This window comes from Perissodus microlepis, chromosome 5 (assembly GCF_051167445.1).
Source record: "Perissodus microlepis isolate ML-2025 ecotype Zambia chromosome 5, ASM5116744v1, whole genome shotgun sequence".
Taxonomy (NCBI): Eukaryota; Metazoa; Chordata; class Actinopteri; order Cichliformes; family Cichlidae; genus Perissodus; species Perissodus microlepis.
The window spans coordinates 31454266-31477728 of NC_140465.1; the positions used below are offsets into that span (position 1 = coordinate 31454266).

General features: G+C 39.1%; 1 protein-coding gene across 2 annotated transcripts in view; it reads right to left on the reverse strand.

Moving 5' to 3' along the window:
* asic1b (acid-sensing (proton-gated) ion channel 1b) overlaps nucleotides 1-23463 on the reverse strand; it is a 188781-nt gene that overhangs the window by 12369 nt on the left and 152949 nt on the right. For both annotated transcript variants that reach the window (XM_084929396.1, XM_084929395.1), the window contains 2 exons: nucleotides 19102-19252; nucleotides 6885-7012 (listed from right to left, as the gene is read on the reverse strand). In XM_084929396.1, coding sequence (XP_084785522.1) covers nucleotides 6885-7012; nucleotides 19102-19252 — 279 coding nt within the window. The remainder of the gene's footprint in view (nucleotides 1-6884; nucleotides 7013-19101; nucleotides 19253-23463) is intronic.

A 23463-nucleotide genomic window follows, 5' to 3' on the forward strand; every position in this document is an offset into this window, starting at 1 on the left:
TCCCCCAAATGTGGCTCTCTGGACAAAATTATGGAGACATGGGGTATTCATATTAATGGGCATCTAAACGCCAAAACTTTATTTGATTTAAATTTGGATGATCTGTCTTCAAGATCATGTTCTTGTACACCTCTGTACCCATTGTACACATCTTCAGTGCTGAAAGAGTACAGCACAGACTTCACACTGTAGCAGTCCTATCATGTCCTGTAGTAGCTATGCTTCTGCGCTGTGCACTTGATCTTCTGTGCACTTGATCTTCTCCAGTGTGTCAAAACAGCAATCCTTCAACTTGATTTTCATTGTCTGCAGGTGGATGAAGACAGAGCGAGGCAAATCTGGTAAACAGGGGCAGGATAGGTGTTGAACAAAGATGTTGTTGCCGTGGCCACAAGACTCCTGTGTTTTCAGTATGCTTTGAGGTTGTTTCTCATGAATGTCATTCTTACATGCTTACTTCTGTACTTCTACTGTAAATTCTATACAGCAGAAGTAGCATTATATTTTGACTATCTTACAGCTGGGCACAAATTTTCAGTAGATAATCACATGAATGTTGAAAAAAATCCTGTTACAATCCTTCACACAAACTTTGTCTCAGTTATAAACAGAAGTTAATAATTGCACTTTTCTTTCATGGTGCAACTGCAGAGTTTATAGTATAAGCAGTTTGACTTTTTTTTTCTCTTCTCAGTCCCCTCACCACTCAACCAGCTGCGGTAGATAACTTGCTGATAGTTGCAGTTTTCTCTCTAATAATGTAGGGTGCTTGCCTTATGATATAAAGCGCCTTGAGGTGACTGCTCTGGTGAACTGGCGTGTGATTCAATTCAATTCAATTCAATTCAATTTTATTTATATAGCGCCAAATCACAACAAAAGTCGCCTCAAGGCGACGGATGCATGCAACCACACAACTGAGATACTTAGGTAATATTCATTTGGTCTTTTGTCTTTTTTTCTCTTCCCAGTCCCCTCACCACTCAACCAGCTGCGGTAGATAACTTGCTGATAGTTGCAGGCGACCGTGGCTCAGGGGGTTGGGAAGCGCATCTGTAACCGGAAGGTCGCCGGTTCGATCCCCGGGCTCTCTGTCCTGGTCGTTGTGTCCTTGGGCAAGACACTTTACCCTACCGCCTACTGGTGTTGGCCAGAGGGGCCGATGGCGCGATATGGCAGCCTCGCTTCTGTCAGTCTGCCCCAGGGCAGCTGTGGCTACAACCGTAGCTTGCCTCCACCAGTGTGTGAATGTGAGAGTGAATGAATAGTGGCATTGTAAAGCGCTATATAAATCCAATCCATTATTATTATGTTTACGTTATGCTCTAAAGCTTCTGTGATCATAAGTTAACTAATTTGATATTTTGAGTTTACCTGTAATGCATGACAGCACTAAGCTATAGCCCAAATGGTGGCATAGACTTTGCTTTGCATTGTTTGTTATTTTATATAGGTATATGTTATACTGATTATATTTCTGCTCTTTCTGAGTTACCTGACCTCCGCTCCAGTCCTTCCTGGTTTGGCTGAAAGAGGAGGCTGAGGGTGGAGCTGGTTTAAATGCAGAAGCCAGTAAAGTGGACTGGACCATCTATTGTGATCATGCAGGGGGAATGGGGTTCTTCTTGAATGATGGTTAGCTGTTATCTCTTTAGTTTTCACCTTTGGTGTATATAATGGTTTATTCATTTGCTATATAACTGGAGCTGTTTCTCATTTGGGCAGGTCAGTTTGTTGAGTTATGTTTTTGTTAAGTGACTTTTGAGTAGCGTTCTGTTAAGTTAACCTCTTTTATGGGCCCACTTGGTTCTTAAAAACTTTATTTTTGATATTTTGAATTTTTGTAATCATCTTGTCCTTTTTGGGGGTATAATAAAACCATTTTTTGAAGATTACATTTGTGCCTGTGTGTTCCTGGCTGCTTGGATCATGACATGGCGCTATATAAATAAAATGATCTATCTTCTAAAAATATGGGGAACAAATGCACAGACGCTTTAGTCAAAATTGGAGATTAGACAGCTGACTGGAAGTTGATAGATGTTGCCGCTGTCTGATGCGGTTATGAAACAAACTCAAAAGCAGACTTTCATAAACAGCTGGGAGCAAAACACCAACTCAAGCCGCAGCTAACATTTCGTCAGAACTTACATTACATACATTATTGCCGAGTTTTATAAGCCTGACATATATCAGAGTCTATTTTTACTATGGTATGGGCTTTAACATAAAGTTAAATTTATAACTTTTATAACTATTTTTTCTAACATTTTAATTTGTAACTGTGTAACTGATTTGTAAAAGTGGGGGAAGATTTGGGTAATTTCAGAGAACTGGCAACTAACGACATTGGGACTGGGTCTTTTGCGCTTAGTTAAGTTTACGGACCTTTTGTTTGTTTTCACTATCCACTTCGCTCAATTTCTTATGTTCTTAAATGAGCCGTGTAATTAAGGAGACTGGTGATGAAATGTTGAAAATGCCTGATGCTGAGCTGCTGCCGTATTTGCAGAGACAGCCTATATGTTTGTAGGCAAGAGAGACAAAGACTGAAAGCAGGTGTCTCATACAAAAACATTCATCTTTCTATGACACTAAAGTTTCAGGCATTCTTCAAAAAAATAAAAATAAAATCATACCTTGTAGTGAGTTGAGCAACTCAAGATAAAGGGAAGAGGTGGATAGTGAAAGTGTTATGTGTATATCGATAGAGCACGCATTCAGGCTTGTGCTGAATTGATACGCCAATCTTGTTGGACTTAGAAAGAGCTTTGCCACGGCTTATGTGGGAAAGTGACCAAGGTGTGCATTCTAAAATGAAGCTGACAATTTCAGATGTCTTCAGATTGCTGAAAAGGAGTGAATGTCTGAAAGGGCTATAGAAAGTAGAAGACAACTGAAAAATGATCAGCAGAGCGTGTCGGTCAACATATTCAGAAGACTAATAAATAGACTAAAAAAGATCTAATCATGGTCTCTGCTCCCCAGGAGTAACGGAAATAATTCAGTTACAAAAAATAACTGAGATAATAATTGAAATGTTAAATGAAAAATTACTTAAAACCAAGCATAAATGAATCCTGTGCACACTTGAGTTAGCTCTATACTGTTTATGTAGACAAAATAAACTAAATTCCCTCCGGAGGAATGCATTTTGTAATTTGCATGTTATATCACAACATTTGCCGTACTCATTTACATTTCATCTGCCTTAACTAACAGAAGAGAAAAATGTGATGCGTTAAATGAAGTAGGAAAGTAGGAAAAAGAAGGCAGTATGTGTTTCTGTCTCATCAGTTCAATCAGTGCATCACTGAGTGCTCACATGGCAATAAATTAAAGGCCACTGTTGTGATTTAGGGACCAGCAGTTTACAATCTGTAGTGGGGGGCACGAGGCAGCCACGGGTATCACAAACTGGAGTTAGTTACTAATAACACCAGGAGATGTTCAGCATGCACATACAATAGTCATAAGTAGTCACATACAGTGCAGTGCACTCAAGTAAAACAGACAGCATGAACAAAAACCTAATCTAATCAGGACAATATAATCATTCTTCTGATTATTTTAACATCAAGGGTACTTTGCAAAGTCAAGCTAAACTTAAAAACCATCAGAGCATGATAAAATGTGATAATCGATAATGGGTGTATCTGCATTTATTCACAGTCACGTGGATTACATCCCTTAAAGAAGCTCTTTAACTTGAAAATGGGTCTTTTATGTACATTGGTCTGCTATTTTGATTTCCCTGCATTTTCGAAAGCTCTTTTCAGACTTCTCAAACCACTCTGTGGCAACATTATTTCCCTTTGGTTAAACTCAGCAAAAGCTGCTGCAAGTGTGGACAAAAGTAAATCTGGCGTAAAAGATTTCAGGATATTTTTGTGTGCTGCTGAGCAAACCTCGACGTGGAAAACAAGTCACGAGAGAAAGAAAGAGCAAAAGGTACAAAGCAGGGGTGACTGTGGACAGAAAAGGAGGCGCATGGAGAAATGCTGGGAGAATTATTTTGTATTTTTTTTACTTTGTATGTAAAGTAGAAGGATATTGCAGATTATTCTGTTGCCAGATCACGGTGAGTGACAGCTTCGCTGGCTGAAAAGTCCCCAACAGCTTTACACTACAGGACTGCTGAAACAGGGAGATGAATGAATGGGAGCAAACTGCATTAGATTAATGAAGACTGAGCCTGCCAGACAATGGGATAAATAAATAGAGACTGAAAGAGGGGAGAAAGGGGGAATGGAGAGATTGTAGAATCATATTAAAGAGGAGAATTGTATTAAAGGAATTGTAATGACTGTTGGCGAGGAAAAAAGTAATGGAGCTAGTGGGGAAATAGAGAAAAACAAAGAAGGACACTCTCCTGCAGACGCGACGTTCACAGCATGCAAAATCCCGCTGCAGCCTGCCGACACTGGGACGCACTTAGTAGTAGTGTGGATGTGGAAGGACCGAGATCAGATCCGCTTCTTTCTCTCTCCATTTATTTTGCATGGTTCTGAACCATATTAGGGCCCAGACTATGTGATTTGTCTGACTGCATGCTCGCCATTGCACCCACAGAATTATTCACAGTTCAGAGGAATAACCTACATACACTTCATTTCACTCAACAAAACCGACTTCGACAAGCTGGGGGAAGTTTGTGTTCCTTAATATGTGTTAAGGCCCCGTGTGGGTAACTATTAGGACTGCATGGAAAATCCAAGCCTTCAAAGAAGTGTAGAGACTTGAACAGCCTGCTTGGGGCAGATCTTTCTGGCTAACAAATCAGCCTTTTCAAACTCCACCATATTAATGATGGAAAAATAAAAAGTAAGCATTCTTTGCTGATGAGTTTGTGGGAAACTTTAATCTGAAATATTCCCAGAAATGTTTTTTAATGTTCTTAAAAACATTTAAAAAAGAGAATAGCAGTTTTCCTCCAGCACAGCATAGTGCTGACAGTGCATTGCTTACCTTGTGAGTCTTGTCATTTCAAATCCCTGTGGTCTGACAAAAGCCTTGAGCAATACCAGAGCCATTTCCACGTCCCTGGATGCCTCAGTCACTGAGCCACGTGTGCAGTTTGACATGGTGTCTGTTTTAATTTCTGTTCTTCCCAACAATCTAAATACTAGCAAGTTTTCAGTTCACAGAGTCTGAAATTCATTCATTTTAACCTCCCTCATTTGAAATTTAAGGTGTGAGTACAAGCTATTCAGTTCGTACTCACACCTTAAATTTCAAATGACTGACTGTCAGCAGGAAGTTCAGCAAAGCTATCGGTCTCACGAGTGACGAGGCAGACAAGGGCAGAGCCATCAGCAGTGCCTGAGAGGCTGCTGAAAGATCCTCCTGATGGTTTTGAATCAAGGAGAGTGAGCAGTAAAGTGCGAGTGCTACTGGGACATGGGCCAGGGCTTGATCAACCCTAAAGGAGTAACCAGGGCAATGCAGGGATGTCTGATGTGAAAAGACATTAAACATCTTCAGTGACTAAAGACACAGTACTGATGATGTGGGCCAGCATGCAAAATCCCATTACACTAGATAAGTTGATTTCATGCTGACTAAGACACTTACACCACCTCCTCTTTGAAGGCACCATAAGCCCAAGCAATTGTATAAATACTGATTACCCAAATTTTACACATCTAAAGCCCTTTTTTCAGTGATATGCAACACTTGCAGCTCCCATCAGTCTGCTGAAGTGACATGGGTTAGTTTTAATGTTGGTGCTCTAATAGCTGCATTTGCAGAAACCCAAGCCAGTGACGAGAGAGTCACACATTACGAGTGTGGTATTTTTGATAACTGCAAAAGATTTCTTGCACCTGTGTCAGTGAGCATTGACTCTAGTGATGAGTAACTACACTTTGGAACATTTACTTCCCTCTTCCACTGCCACTAGGAGCAGGGTCTCTCTCCCTGTCACACTCTGTGTCTGTATGTTTGTGCCGCTGAGACAGCTACCCGCATCTCTTGCTTAAAGGCTGCAAGAGAGATCTTTCATCTGATGTAGAACTACTGAAGACACATTAAAAAGATTGTAAAGCTTATTAGAAAGCTAAAATGCAGAAAGAGTCATTAAGATAAATTATTATTACGCACATGCTATTTCTATTCAGGGCATTTGTCAGTGAGCTGAGCAACTCAAGAAGACACTGGAATGACCTATGCAGACATAATATACTACTGTAATTTTATGCATTTGCAATATAAGCCATGCTGAAAATGATATGAAAATGTCACAAAGTCCTAATAATAAGGGCACAGCAACCTTTATTGAACTGAAATTTTATTTTCGTTTTAATTTAGTCATAAAAGCTCACAAGTCAAGATCCTGTCAGATGAATGGAACGGAGTGTATGTGTGAAAGGGCATTGTTTTCTGGAAAACGTGTGAAAACATAAATTTGCTTACGTTATGTCAGGACTGAAAAGTGAAGTTTGACAATAAAATATGTCTGGGGCTGTTAGAAATAGGTGACCTCGGTCCTCTGCTACTCATTTCTGCCCCAAGGCCACATTCTGGTAGAAAGCACCTGAATCTCATCATGAGAGCTTCAAGCGGCATTGTGGGTAATAAAGGCACCATGTTTCATGCTATATGAATGAAGTTCTAAATCATAGAAGTACTCTTTGCAGGGAGACTAGCAGCCTTTTCTGTAGGAGTAATTACTACTCTATCTGCTGCTGACAGATAAACAAAATAGACTGAAATACCCAAATTATTCAGGGATTTGAAAAGTGCAACAGATTATTTTTCGCAGATAATGCCTCTTTATAACTGCAACAAATTATCCTCCAACAATTTGTTGACAAAACACGCTGAGATACAGTGTGTTATTGTAGTTTCAGCGTTCCACTTGTGCCATCTTTCCAAGGACGTACCCGTTGTTCCTGACAGGAGACAAACGTCTGAAACCCCGGCGCCACTCCGAAGCCCAGCTGGTCTATGAACGGCGGCTCATCTTGGGTGTGGATCTGAACTTTGATCCCTGCTTCAAACGATGTCTCATCTGTTGATAAGAGAGATTACGACATTTACAATGAGGATGATGATTTGTATGCACAGACTGGCCTGCATGATCAAACCAGCAGCAATTGTTACTAATCAGATGGAGACAAAGCTCAGCTAGCAAGTAAAAAAAAAAAGATGCTGAAAGTTAAAACAAAATGAGAAACGTAAAATTGTAGTCTCAGCTGAGCAGGAAAGAACTATCCCAGTGGAGTTATTAATTCGTAATTGCCATGATTTTCCATGGATGACAAATGCATTGTGGACTTTTAGGAGTTAATAATTGGAATGAGAAGTGACAGGATAAAGAAGGTGGACTTCCCAAATAGACCAGCTGATAACAATACACGCCCCGCAGGAGTCTTATGCACTACAAGGGCATACGAGAGTGAATGCATAAAATTAATAAATAATTGATGATGAGGATAAAATGAAAATCAATATAGCTGACAGCTTGTCTTGCTATAGCACTCTGCTGTATAGATTTTAAATGAACCAGATGGGCCTCTTTGATACTGAGATCAGGGAAACCTCACAGCGCGATGGTGATTCAAACCTATACTTGTGCAAACATACTTTTGCAGAGCCCTGGACCTGCTTATCGTGGCGATGGCAGGTTGGATTCAAGAGGTTTAGCTTCTTTGAGCGCTGGCTCGGGGATAAAGTAGGATGTCTGTTTCCTGCCGCCTTTTCTTTCCGGTTGTCACTTGCTATAATCGTCTAAGTGCTAGGCTTTCTCACTATTTTCAATTAAAGTGCTCTGAAATGTGGCTTGAATTGGCAAGAGAGCTTCGAAAAAGAGACACAGACTTTAACGGTTACACATTTCTTTTCTGATACACAAAGCCATTTTCTGCTGCTGCTGCAGCCTAGACGAATGCTTGAGGCTTAAAGCAGCATATATGTATATGTCATACCCAAGAGGACTTTAAGTAGTGGACATCTGTCTTCAGTACACAACTGAAGTAATCACATTTGGGTGAAAGTATGGAACAAAATGAAAGACTGACTAAACTTTGCGAGTATTATACGTTGCTTCATTATTGTTTCACTGCCTGTGCTTTCTTCTGAAATAATGCCAGGTATGTGATAATATGTCTCAGCACAGAAATCAATAACCAGGAGAGGCTAACAATAACCTTGTCAGTTTTTAGTATAAAAAATATATGTGTGTTTTCACAGCTGCCACCAGACACATTTTCAAATTACTTCAATTTATTTAACCTTTTCCTTATTAAAGCATATTGTTGCTCCCATTTCCTCCCACAGTCTGAAGATATGCAGATATAGTGAAGGTTAAGCTCCTAATTACCTCCATCAAGGATTTGTTTGACTGCCTGTTTATTTTTCTGTTTTTTAGTAGAATTACTTGAAAAATTATGGATGGACGTGCATGATGGATTTACTAGAAGTGGGACTTGGCCCAACTTAGGTGTGATCAACTTTTAGGGCTGATATTAATCCAGTTCTTGGTTAAATTATTTTTTTTAGAAGGATTGCAGAATACCAAATCTGGTATTCTGCATCGTATCTTCACAAATACATATCAAATTTCAATGGATCTGGGTCCAGAAATTTAATTGATGTATAACGTAGAGGCAATTTCAGCCCTGTTTGAGCTTTGCAGTCTGACTGCTCTTGTTTACCTAGAGGTGTTAATATGAGTGTTCATATAAATTATACAGACACGTTCATACACGTATATTATCTGTAGATTGATATTGTATCCTGGGAGTAACCTTTCTCTAATTTATGAATTCTAGCATATGCTTTACCCCCTGACACCCTGAAAATGACAACTAAAGCGGTCCACAAAAACTACTGGACACTTAAAAATATCAGAATTTCACTGCAACAATAATTTTTAAATGTCAGTGGAAGCTGTGTTTTCCAATCCCATTTCTCAAGCAAATTAAAATCAAGAGAAAAGAGAATTGCTTTGCTAAGATTTCAGTTTCAGTGGTTTTGTATTTGGTTTGTCACCCTTGTCTGGACATAAATGCTAGTCACCAATTTCTGTAGTAACTGTGGCAAAATTCTCTCCATTTTTCAACCAGAAAAGCTTTCAAGGCTGACATTTTTCTCCATGACATCCCATAGGTGCTCTGGAGGGCTTTTCTCCTCTGATTTTCCCCTAGGTAAAATTATTCCATTGGGTAGCTGGTCATGCTGAAAGATCCACTCCAGTCCTTTTTTAACAAAGAAAAAAAGAAAAAAAAGAAGAAAAAAGTCAAAACAAACAAAAAAGAAAAAACAAAATGATTTTTAAGAAGGTTTCTTACGTTTGCATCCGTGTTCCACTGTACGCCTGATACACCCTGATTTTATCAAAGCAAGTTCAACTACACCTGTAAAATACTACACTTACATCCACTTTATCTTTTGCGCATTTTCTTAAACTAGTTTAATCCTACCTGTCTTGTTGTTCAGTCACTCGCCCGCTTTACTTTTACTCACTAATCCTACGGCCTGTGAACTCAGGTGTATCTGATGATTCTTTTTGATCTCTAAAGCTGCTGTTTCTTTGTTACATGGTTCGATCAGCTGCTGGTCCTTCTACAACCTTACACATTCTCTCCTTCTGGTACATTCCCTTTAAAAACATTTTTTTTGACAATATACCAACTGTGAAGATTGAGTTTGTGCTGCTCTGCTGGTGTTCTTTGTGCAGACGACACTTGACCTGTTCTCTCTCCTTCTCCCGTTTCTCTCTCGTCTTTGCAGTGGACATGGGCCGCTAAGTTCAATAAATCAGAATTAGCTATTTCCACATTACTTAGGAGGCATGCTCATGGTTTCGGATCTGATTTATTTATTTTAGTAAAGAACACTGGCTTTAAAGTTGTGGTAAATTGTTTGGTTCAAACACCAGTGTATCTAACATTTTATGGAATAATCATATGAAAGACATGGAGGGTGTTGTAGCTTTAATATCCATAAACCTTTTGATGCCACTCCACACATAAATGACTGTTATCCATAATTCCCAGGATTCTGGGAGGTTTTTCACTGGTAGTTAGACACTAGCTTTTATTCAACTTATATTTAGATAATTTTTATACAGTTTGCTCCATAATGTGTGGGACAAACATGGTTTTGCTTCTCACCACCGCAATAGATTGTAAATCAAACAATCCATATGTGATCGAACTGCAGACTTTCAGGTTTTTTCAGGTGATTTTACAAAATATTTGGCTACAAATATATAGTAATTACAACCATTTCTATACACAGGTCCCCATTTTCAGAGGTTCAAATTTAATTGGCCAATTGACAAGGGAGCATCCAGGTGACGCCTTCTCCCTTGTTATTATATGACAAATAAAGCAGACATAACATTTGACGTTCATTTAAAAGTGTTTAATTTGTATTTTATAGCTTTTCACTGTAATTTTACTGTGATTTTAAAATATGAGGCCCAAAGAGGACATCATTAGACCAAAAAAAAATGCAAATAAACCTAACAGTGAGAGACAACAAAAACGTTAACAGTGGCCAAATCCACAATCTGGTGCACTGTTAAATAGAATAAATGCTCTGACCAGCTCAACACCAAAAGGCCCGAAAGACCACAGAAGACAGCTAAAGCGTATGAATTATTTCCACTGTTAAGAAAAACAACTTCACGACATCTAATCAAGTCAAGAACACTTTTGCGTCAGCAGGTGTATCACTTCATGACGCCTTCATGAATAGAAATACAATATAACAATGTGCAAACCACTGATTACACTCAAGATCTTCTACAGCTCTACAGCTTCTACAGCTCTGTAGAAGTGTTTGGACAGATGAAACCACAGTTAACTTATACCAGAACCAGAAACTCATGATCCAAAGCATACCGCATCATCTGTCTAACGTGTTGGTATAACTTCCAGTGGAACCAGGCCACTAGTGTTTATTGACAATGTGACTTTTGATTGTAGTAGCAGCACGAATTCTAAAGTGTACAGGGCTATACTTTCTGTTGAGGTTCAGCCAAATGCTGCAAAACTGATCAGATGGTGCTTCATAGTGCAAATGGATGACCCCAAGCAACCCAAGAGTTTCTCATAGTAAAGAAATGAGATACTGTTCAACGGTCAAGTCAGCCACCTGATCTCAACACAACAGAGCGTGCTTTTCCATTATTAAATACAAAACTGAATGAAGAAACAACAAGCACAAACAAGCAGCAACTGAATGTTATCTGCAGCAAAGGTCTAGTGGAGCAACTTAAGGGAGGAAACACAACATTTGGAGATGTCCATGAGTTCTACACTTCAGGCTGCAAACTTTCATCCAAATATTAACAAAGACTCTTTATATTTAAAATTATAATGCGCTAATTTTGAACCGCTGAAGTATTAACATTAGGCATTGTGTATAAAAATGGTTATCATTCTTAAACGGTTCATGCAAAATTTATTGTCTCAAATAAAAGCATATGAAGTCAGCTGTGACGTTGCAAAACCAGATACGTTTCTTTGTCCCAAACATTAACATCTTGACGTATTTGTTAATGTTCATAATTTAGCTGTGTGATAAAATCATGTGAATACTAATCATTATGCACAAACCCTTTGTTCATTCCATTGGTATAAAGTTGTAATTGTGAATAATCACCCATGCATTTCTGACAATAAATGTAATAGAGCTGTTGGTTCAATCTCTCATTCCTTTTGTTTTAAGATGTCTTGGGAAAGTTAATCCCACAGATCTTTCTTGCAGCAGAGAGCTCGACCTGTAGAAAACGCACAGTGGTATTATTGTTGACTGTATTCCACTTAGTTAGGGCCTGCTTTTGTGCATGCTGGGTTACTATTCAGTGCTTACTGGGGCACTTAATGGAATTGAGCCATCATATTTATGTTTCCTGTACTCTCCCTAGTCTAAATATCTGCCAAGATCTACTGGGCAGACCAGCACCTGGATTTTCCTCCACTGATGAATGTGTGTCTGAAATGAGAAGCCAAAATTGTAAAGCATTTTACTTGCTAAGGTAGAAAATCACTATGTACGTGAAGACGTTTTAGAGCTAAATTCTGCCTCTAATGCAGCTGTTCTGTCTTTTTCCTTCCGGTCCTGCATTGCTGAACACCTGAGAGGTGTATTTTCTTTTTCTTTTTTTTCCCCTCTTTATTTATAAAGTTTTGCACATGTAATTTAACATATCAGGCCCAATACAGCAAGTACCAACCGATATAAAGACATATATCAAAACAAATTAGGCCATTAAAATTCGGATGATAACAATAAAACAGAAAAAAAAAGAAAAAAAAGGAAGAAAAACAAGAAAACAACAACCCACGCACAGAAAACAACAAAAAACAAACAAACAAACAAAAAATAAATAAATAATTTAAAAAAATCAACTCCCTCCCAAAACCATAACAAAAGGGAACCCTGTGGTACAAAAGTTTAGTCTATTGTAAGTGTTTTCAATGAGTTAAAGTAAATGATAAAAGGCTGCCACATCTGTGAGAACTTATTAACATTTCCTCTGAGTCTAAATTTTATTTTCTCCATTTTTAAAAAGAACATAACATCTTCCAGCCAACGTGATCGGGCTGGAGGGTGAGGAGCTTTCCAAGACAGCAAAATTTGACGCCGTGCCAGCAGTGATGTGAAAGCGATAATATCCAGTTGCTTACGACTAAGGTTCAGGGTGGCGTCCTCAGAAACACCAAAAATGGCAACTAGTGGACATGGTTTGAGAGTAACGCTCAAAACATGAGAGAGCACTTCAGAGTAAAAAGTCCAGTATAATTGAAGTGACGGGCAGGCAAAAAACATATGAGTTAAATCACAGGGGGAGGTGTTGCATCTGTTGCACAGGTCAGGAATGCTGGGGTATATTTTAGATAATCTAGATGTTGAGAAGTGTAATCTGTATACCGTCTTAAACTGAATAAGGGAGAGTCTTGCACATGAGGCTGAAGAATGAATTCTGTCAATTACTTTGTCCCAGTAACCTTTAACAAACTGAAGACCCAGTTCCTGTTCCCAACTCGAGGTAATTTTCTTGGTTGAATAATTGCCCGATGCCATAATTAAAGTATAGATTTGTGATATTAGAGCCTTACTGTGAGGCTTCAACTGGAATAAGTCTTCCCACCAAGGCTTGAGAGGCTGACTTGGAAACTCTGGCAAGATAGAAGATGCACAGTGTCTTATCTGAAAGTAGCGGAACAAATGATACGAGGGCAAATCATACAAAGAACAAAGTTCACTAAAGCTGAGAAAAATGTTATCTTTGAAGAAGTCATAAAAACATTTGATACCTTTTCTTGCCCATATACTGAAAGAGGAGTCCACCAGGGATGGGGGGAAGAGGTGGTAACAGGAAGGGATGAAAATAATAGTGCTGGGAGTGAGGAAGAGAAACATGATTGAGCCTCAAGGCAACACCAAGAAGTCTGAGGATCAGTCAGCCAATAGGTATACTTCTGAATGTTGGCTGCCCAATAATAAAACATCAAGTTGGGCAGAGCAAGACCCCCACTGAGCTTACCCTGTTGTAGTGAGGTCATACTAATCCTGGGGGTCTTATTTGCCCATATAAATGATGAAATCATTCGATTCACAGATTTGAAAAAGGACTTAGGTAGAAACAATGGGATACACTGAAAAAGGTATAGGAATTTAGGTAGAATATTCATTTTTATAATATTAATCCTGCCAAGAAGTGATACAGGAAGATTTGCCCACCTTTGAAAAGCCAACCTTACATAGGTCAGCAAAGGGTTAAGATTTGCTGTTCGCAAAGCTTTAAATGAACTGGTAATATGTACTCCTAGATATCTAAAACCTGAAGAAGCTAAATGGAAATTAAAATCTGTCTGTCTAAGCTCTTTTGCAGCTGGGTTTATAGGGAAACATTCACTTTTTTGTATATTAATCTTGTACCCAGAGAAAGAGCCAAAACTCAGAAGTATTTCCATTATAGAGGATAAATGAATTGTTGGATTTGTAACATATAGTAATAAGTCATCTGCATACAGAGCAACCCTATATTCCGTACCACCACGAATAACCCCTTGAAACAGAGGCGAGGTTCTGAGAGTCACAGAAAGAGGCTCTATTGCTAAAGTGAAAAGTAAAGGTGAGAGTGGGCAACCTTGACGTGTACCACGTGATAGAGTAAAATACTCAGAATTCACATTATTAGTACAAACAGAGGCCAGTGGCGTAGTATATAAAAGATGAATCCAAGATATAAAACTGTCACCAAAACCAAATTTCCTCAAGACTGCAAAAAGATACTCCCATTCCACTCGATCAAATGCTTTTTCAGCATCCAATGAGATCACCACCTCAGGGACGGTGCTATGATTTTTGGAGTATATTATATTAAGAAGGGACCGTATATTAAAAAAGGAATGTCTTCCTTTAATAAAGCCTGTCTGTTCGTCTGATATAATAGAAGGGAGAACTCTTTCTAAACGGGTTGCTAGCAGTTTGGATAAGATTTTAAAGTCTACATTAAGAAGGCTTATTGGTCGATAGGAGCCACAACAGGTAGGATCCTTTCCTTCTTTATGCAGTAATGAGACAGAAGCCTGTCTTAGTGTCTGAGGGAGAGAGCCGCATTTCAGTGACTCCTCAAAAACCGACAGCAGCAAAGGGGCCAGTTTTAAGTGGAATTTTTTATAAAATTCGGCAGGGAACCCATCGGGACCAGGGGACTTTCCAGACTGTAAGGATGTGATTGATGATATAACCTCATCCAAAGTGAGCGGTGCATCAATTTCTGCTGCTGTTGAGGTTGTAATTGTAGGGGTATCCAATTTGTTAAGAAACTGGTTCATATCTATAGAATTAGAGGGGAACTCTGATGTATACAGAGAACTGTAAAATGACTTAAAAATTAAGTTGATTTCCGTTGGATCAGAAGTCAAAGTTCCCGATTCATTTCTAATTTGCAAAATTTGGCAAGATGCCGATTGGTGACGTAGCTGGTGGGCTAGCAGACGAGAGGCTTTATCACCATGTTCATAATAGTTGCCACGGGACCGTAATAACAATTGCTCTGCATCATGGGTCGACAGGAGACTGAACTCCGATTGCAGGTTAAGACGCTGCTTATATATTTCAGGTGAGGGAGTTTGAGCGTGTTGCCGGTCTAGAGCTTGAATTTTGGCAGAAAATTCATTTTGCTTAGCTTTCTTTGATTTAGATAGGTGAGATAAATAGGAAATTATTTGGCCCCTGAGGTATGCTTTAAGAGTTTCCCATAGTAGAGAATTTGAGATGTCCTCAGACTCATTTGTAGTTAAGAAGTTATCAATTGCAGATAAGATATAGTCACAGAAAGCTGAATCAGACAAGAGAAGAGAGTTCAACCTCCATGGGTGCTGCGGTCTATAGCCAGGAGACAAAGCCATATCCAGGACTAATGGAGCATGATCAGATATAACAATCGGAAGATATTCAGAGTTGCAAACTTTAGAAGCCATGGAGCCATTTATAAAAAAGTAATCGATCCGAGAATATGTGTGATGAACATTTGAAAAAAAGGAATATTCTCTGGCTTGGGGATTAAAAAACCTCCAAGGATCAATGTATCCATTTTGGGTCATAAAGTGTGAGAAAGCCCTGGACATAGCAGATGATGCTTTAGAGCCAGTGGCAGATTTGTCTAAAGCTGGGTCAATAACGCAGTTTAAATCACCTCCGAATATCAGGAGGTGTGTATTTAAGTCAGGAATCATCCTCAAAAGATTATTAGCAAACAGAGTGTTGTCAAAGTTTGGGGCATAGATGTTCACTAACACAACTGGGTTATTCATGAGGGTCCCTACAACAATTAGATATCGCCCATTTTTGTCAGCAATCAATTTAGTGAGAGAAAAATGTATTTTATTCCTAATTAAAATTGCCACTCCTCTGGCTCGAATATCAAAGTTTGAGTGAAACATATGACCTACCCATGGAGGTTTAAGTCTTTTATGATCTTTGACTCGCAAATGAGTCTCCTGGAGAAAAGCTACATCTGCACTGAGATGTTTTAGGTGGCTGAGAACCCGAGATCTCTTTACCGGACCGTTCAAGCCTTTCACATTCCAAGACAAGAATCTAATAGTACTATTGTTAGTGCTATAACTAGCCATATATATGTTTTACTGAAATCTGGTGACAATGACAAGATGACGGTACATGGGAGGGGACAAGAGAAAACAAAACAAAACAAAAAACAAAAACAAAAACAAAAAAAAAAACAAAAAAACAAAAACAAAAAAAACCCCCCACATACAACCAAAGCAAACAAACACAGGAACAATAACTCGGGGCCATAGTTCCCCCCACCCCACCCCACCCACTAGGTCCCATTTCTGAACTAAGGTGACCGCAGTATATTCCCAACAACTTCAACCTCCTAGCCCAAACTCCTGCTACATAGAAACTCCATATAACCTTAACTTTGAAGTACTAAGTGTATATCCCAGTATAAGTCGAACCTTCTAGGAATCAGTGAACATTAATTCAAAATATTGCAAAAGAAACATAAGAACCAAGTGTCAAAACGGTGACAACTAGTATACCATAAAGTAACAGAAACATGTAGTGCTTGCCTGCCTTCTCTGCAATCGTCCGATTGCCTGTAAGTCAACAAGGATTCAAGTCACTTTACTCGCAGCTGTCAGTCACTGTGGCCTTTAAGCTTCAGCCTCGTTCCTCAGGCCCTGCACAAACTTATCGGCTTCTGAAGCAGACGTAAACCACTTTTTCTCCCCTGCGGGCAGAACGATGCGCAGTTTAGCCGGGAAGAGGAGCGCAGGTTTAAATCCCCGCTTATAAAGTTCAGACATCGCGTCTTTATACTCAGCTCGGTTCTTCACCACCTCCGGGCTGTAATCTTCATATAGCCGGATCCTATGGCCGTTGTAGTTGAGCTCGCCTTTCTTACGAGCTTCACGGATTACAAGGTCTTTTATTTGGTACCGGTGAAATCGCAGAATAACCGGCCGTGGTTTCGTCAATTTCGGAACTGGACTCCGGTGCGCCCTGTCCAGCTCGGGCGGTGAGGGAAGCATCTGCGCTCCGAAAACATCGACGAGGAGCCGAGAAAAGAAAGCTGTCGGGCGTGGGCCTTCAACGTCCTCAGGTAGTCCTACAAGTCGTATATTCTGCCTCCTGCTGCGACCTTCCAAGTCTGCCACCTTGGATTTTAGCCAGTTGTTGTCTTTCCGAAGCATAGAGCATTCGGACTCTAATTGGTCCAGACGTTGGTCAAATTCAGTGTATGTCGATTCCAGAGAATCAATGCGTTGACCGTGGTCCTGCACTGCAGACTGCACAGTGTCTAACTTAGAGGACAAGTCCTGAAAGGATAACTTGAAGTCCGCTAGCAATGCAGCTCTATGCTCCCTGAGAGGTGTATTTTCTATTATGTGGAAACGGTCAAGCACCCAGCAAATATGAAGTGAATGAAGAGCATATTTTAAACTATCAGCTGCACCTACTTATTATAATACCTATTTTGCCAAGCTTAAATCTTCTTTTGTTTATCAAGTGGAATGAAACTATTGTTAGTGACCTATCTCACCTTATTATCTTCATTTAGTAGTTTGCAGGAGTGTCAAAAAAATCTTAGCTTAACATTTTTATTTACAGCTGTGAGGTATTTCCCTGCAAAAGAAAAACTTTCTCTATAGTAAAGTCTGCAAGGTAACTACAGATGACTTTTTTTCAACCCCAAAATCTGCATTACAGGATGCACATCACATCACTCATCTTTACTTGTGTCTGTAAGTGTGAAATAGTAGATTTTAAGGAACATAAATCCTTTGCCCCAGTGTGTGTTGGGAAGCTTTCCCAAACACCTGCTCCTGTTACTTCATTGCCCAGGGCATTTTTTGCCTGCCTTGTTTGCTGTTTTTGTCAACAACAGTTAGCATAAAGGTTCCTCGGTCTTCCACAGCATTTGTTGACTATATTTCCCAACCAATATATTTAACTCTAAAAAAACAAGTAAGCAGACAACGTTAGATTCCTCACTGATTACTGATTTTTCCTACAACAAATTTTTGACCTCATTCTACATCTAACAAATGGGTATAAATCAATCAACTGCCAATTCATATCATTTGGAAATTAAGTTGAATTAAATTAAAGAATTAAATAATTACAAAAACAAAGAATTTGGATTACCAGCTAAACACTATGTTAATAATAATGAAAGACTAACAGAATATTCCAAAGAATTAAAAGCATGTAGAGTGTATAATATTAAAGTGCATAATTATTACATCCTTTGATTTTCAGCACGCCTCTTGGAAAAGTCTTCAATTATTCAATAATCTTACATGAAAAGCATTTAATATTAATACAATTAAATCAGGACAGATCATGGCGTACTGCTCTAAGTTTCATGTTTAATAATGATCATGAGTATTGTGTTTCTGTGACCGCACTGAGCTGTTCCTTTACGGTCGTTTCCCAGTGCCTATAAGATAATGATGCAAACACACAGCAGACTATGCTGGTGAATTAAAATCAGTTTCAGAGCACCTGAAGCAGCACTGAGGAGACGCGACCCTTCTGATGACGGCTCAACCCCGAATGGGAGAACCCTCAGCCTTAATTGGTTATGTATAAGTCAAGTGCTTGTCTGATTCATGTGGGCTGACTATATGACTATTCATTCAGTTATATCACAATAAAACTTCCTGATCAGTATTCATCTGCCCTTATTCTGTATCTGGGAAACAGTGCGTCAATGCATTGCAGGTTCATCACTCATTATTAATCAAGATGTGTAAAACATTTCTAAAAGCGAATCAGAGGTTTTTGTTGTATGGATTCCTTAGATACACACCTGGATAAAATCCCTTTGCTAAATGTATTTTATTTGTCACAGTTACATATAGAAGACTTAGAGGGAATGCAATACAGCCTAGTCAAATCTTTACCTTAGAGGTTGGAAGAGAATCTCTGTGATAGTTGTTTTTCCCCCTCTGGTGTTTCTCAGAGCACCGGCATTGAAAATAACTTTCTGTTTTCAGGTGATTCTGGTGAATCTGTCTTTTTTTAATTAAAGTTCACCTAACAGTGGTACAAGGTGAGAGCTTCAAAACTGGGCATAAAATGTCCTCAAGGTGAGCTTACCAGTCTCTCCCCAGACAGGCAAGTATTCATCCTGCTGGATATCCAACATCAGCTCCAGGCCATTGCCCATCCCACCCTTCGTCGTCACCTGCAGCGGTTTTCCATCTTTGCCTGAATTAAATGTGTAGCATTTCCCATAGCGCGTGAATATCTGAAATACACAGAGAAACAGAGTTTAGTTTTTATTATAAATAGCCACAAACCTTCAACCTTACACTCATTTCTGACCATGAAATAAAATCAGATTTTTCAGCTGCATGAATTTATTCTCGAGAAGTTGAAACAAAGGTAACAGCACACGGGATTGTTTCAAAAGCAGCTGAAATGCACCTGTTTTTGTTAGGCTGTCAGCTGCAGACCTCAGAGGTCTTAGTGCTGAGATGCTGTTGACAAAATGAGCCCTCGTCGCTCTCAGTACTGCATGATACAGTGTGTGCTCAAGTAAATATGACATGACTTATTTCAGAATGGGATAGTGTTGGCCTGAAAAGTCCCTCAGGCCAATGTATCAAAGTAAATCTTGCAAAAGGAAATAAAGATATTTTATATGTTGTTTTAGATAAAACAACAATTTCTTAGTGATGTGTGATACCACTGATTTCCTTTCCGATTCGATACCAAGTAAAATTCTGGGTGGTATCGACAATACTGATCCGATACCGATACTTTGTACAAAAACTTATTTTATTTATTGTATCTTTTATTGTACCTCAAATTATAGCGTCATAATGATTACAGGACATCGGATTACTTGTTGTTATCGCTTAATAATGCAGAATTCATCATATAGAAATATATTTGAACACCTTGCCTGCTTGCAGCACTAAAGGACTCTGTGAGAGACGTCTGTCTCGCCCTAGCAGCACCTGTCCCTGTCCACTCCTCCTCTTCAGTTTGCCTTCAAAGGCGGAAGAGGAAGTAGTTCCTTCCAATGTAGACCATCCGAATGATATAGTTTCTTTCCACTGTGTTCCTGTTAATGATAAACTTCAAATTCACCCTAAATTACTAAAATATCGATATTTTAATGTGAGAATCGATTCTAGAGCATAAATGACTGGTATCGGAGGAATCAATATTTCAGTATCAATCTGCACATCACTACAATTTCTGTTATTTTAAAATTTAGAACAGTTTTATTATTCTGTTGGTTTTAACGAATTGAAAAGGTTAGTTGACTCAAATTTTCTGGTTAATGGAAAATTAAATATTTACAGCCAGCCAGTCAAAAACATGGATATAGTCTCTAAGTGTGTGCTTTAAACTTTTTTTTACTAATAGGCAGCAAGAGGTTTGCCTAAAAGTCCCATAAGGACGGTTAGGAAGGTAGACTTTATGTTGTGTTTCATCTGAAGCAAGTTGGAGTTTTCAATTGGAATGCCCCTTCAAGATGGATTTCCTACTAGGAAAGTCAGAGAAGCCCCACCAACTGCAACTTTTCTATCCAAGATGGCAGCAGTGAATGTAAACAGTAGCAAAACTGTAACACTTTTCATCTGTACTGCCAGTGTTCTGTATTTGTGACTGAAATAATCCATACACAGAGCACTGACCGCACTCTATCAGTGAACGTGCTGCAGCGGTGTTTTTGACTGCAAGCAAAACAAAAAAACAGGCGATCTGCTGCATTGCTAGGAATAGATGAATAGATCTACCATCTTAGGGAGCAAAGCAATTTTTTTTCCTTGCTTTTCTGACCACTTTGACTGGAATGCAGTCAACCTGGGAGTCGCGCCACCCTCCATATCACAGATCCCTTGGCTAAAGGAACACTGGGTTAGGATCATTGTGACTGACAAGTCTTTAACTTACAAAGACGCATTGTTCCTCAGATTCTCAGTCAAGACCACCACTCACTTGTCACCTGAAGATGGTGATGGCTGACGTGCTCAGCACAAGGCTTGAAGATGAGAGTAAGCTAACTAAAGGATATTTTAATTTTTTATATCTATAGATCTTTGTTCTTTTAAATAGTTGAAAAGTACATTACTATGCTTGAAAAATAAAATATATACATATAGCAGAGTTATTTGTCATAGTCCAAAATGTAAATATATTCATTTGACAAATAGTTTTTGAAACGCTAGATTCAGAATATATATGTTTTTGTTTGCAATTGAATGAAAAATACAGTCTTTCCCCCCCTGAATGGATTAAAAGCATCTAAAAAAAAAAAAGACATCTAGCAAACTCATCTCTGCCACACAAAGAGATACAACACAGAGTTCAATGAACATGATGCAGTCAAAACAAACTACTTGCCCTCAAACTACATGCGAAGAGTTGATCCATGCAGTCGCATCTATTTAAAGAGGCACTATTGCGTGCAGCAATGAACTGTGACCTACTGGCAAAGACAAGATGGCTAGTGAACTAATGGATGTGTAATCCAATCATAAACATTAGGAAATGGAAAGCCATGGCTAGGATCCAAAATACAATCATCCCTTACTTTGTTGTCAAGCAACATGATTTTGAGCCTTGTATCAAAGCATGCTAGCTCTCAATTAAGTTCCTGTTAACCTTCAACATTTTGACATTCAAATGAGGAAGCAGTAGCAGCAAGGAAGGGAGGAGGTTTGGAGTCAAGTAATAAGAAGTGTGGAGAAATAATGAATGAAATAAATCTCTTTCCTTTGTCCTCGACTCTGGGCCCAAATACAGTTCTCACGGAAAACAGTCGAGATAAGAATTCAGTGTCAGGAAAAAGAGAATTTGCACGTTTTTTCATACTGAGGCTGCTTAAAAGCGTTGCTGCTTCCTTTCTTCTGAATGTATTGCATGGATCTTGGGAACAAATAAGAAGGCGTTCATTATATGGGTGACGTGTGACTCAGACATTAGTGCTTCATGACAGATTATTCATATGTCACAAACACCAGATGCAGAGAGCTGAAAAGATTGCTGCCATGTCTCAAAGAGGAAAAGTTAGTGTAATGTAAATCCTGTTCACTGAAGTGTGTGGAAAAAATGGAGCACAATCCACAATGGATTACCCCCTATGGGGCGGTTATATAGGCGCTTTTAAAACACAAAGTGATGAAATGTAATAAAAGGCCTTCTGATGGTCGGACACAATATGAGATGTGACCTTTCAAGTGCATAAGTGGAAAAACTTAGTGAAAAGCAGAGCTCCTAACCGCTTTCTATGTGCAGAGACTCAGAAGCAGGATATCAATAAAATGCCCTAGAAATCCATCTTAGTCCTGGAGATGCCGCTGACCAAAATCTGATTACTATTTATCTTTTGACATGGAAAAGGCAGAGAACGCCTACTGAAAATATCTGAGTAAAACAATGGGTAAAAGGAAAAAAGCAGAAAAAAAGAAATGCTTGCTTTATTATTGATAGAATTTAACTAACAGACCTGTCTACATCTAAACAAGCTACTGATTTGTTAGCACAATTTCTAAGTTTTCCCATTAAATCTCAATATGACTTTTTCTATTCTCTTCAGGAGACAAGTTTGAACAAAAGAAGAGGCACTGCTGCTCCCCCCGAACAGAGAAAAGCATTTGGCAGATACACATCAACAAAACAGCGATAAGATTGTTCCAATTGCAAGCACATTTATTTGTCATTGTGCATGTGCCCAAGCGTGCACACATATCTGCACGAGAATATGAATGACTACGCTCAAATTAGTGTGTACAGTATTTTCGTGCGTGTGTACTGTGCAGCCACCCCTTCTCACCATCTGTGTGTATGTGTTGGTAATGTGGTGATTGACTACAGGAGGCCTGTAGTCAGAGTTGCTGTGGTAACCAGGAGATTGTGCTCGCTGCTTTGAGTGAAGAGCAGCAGAAGTGGGTGCCAGTGATGACCTTGGGGAGTCAGGATCTTCATTGTGTTTCGTTTGAGCTGATGTTTGAGCTTAGTCAGAACATGCTTCTTCATGTCTGTCTCTAGTGCCTTGGTTTTTGCGTTAAGATTTCTCAAATGCATCCTTACCGTTTAGCATGAGCTTCTTAATATTCTGGAAAAGTGCAACCTTTATACCTGAGGCAGAAACAAAATCCTGTTAATAATATTTAAAGATAAGCTTTAAATGAATTAATTCTAGATGCAGCACAGGGATAAAGCTAGTAATTAATGACCCTGCACAGTGATCGTGAATGTTTGAAACTTGTTGCCGTTAACCTCTATTTGTTCGAATACATTTAGCATTAAGGAAGGTGAAACATTTGGATTGCCTAAGCAGCTTTTCCCAAGAAGGTAAATCCCACGCCGCTTTTGGTTTTTGCTCCATTGAGCGCTGTGCCCCATACATTGCATTTAAAGTGAGAACTGCCGGATCTTGTTAACTTGTAAACACAGAATACAAATATTTAAATCGATCCCACCTATGGGAGAAAACACTGA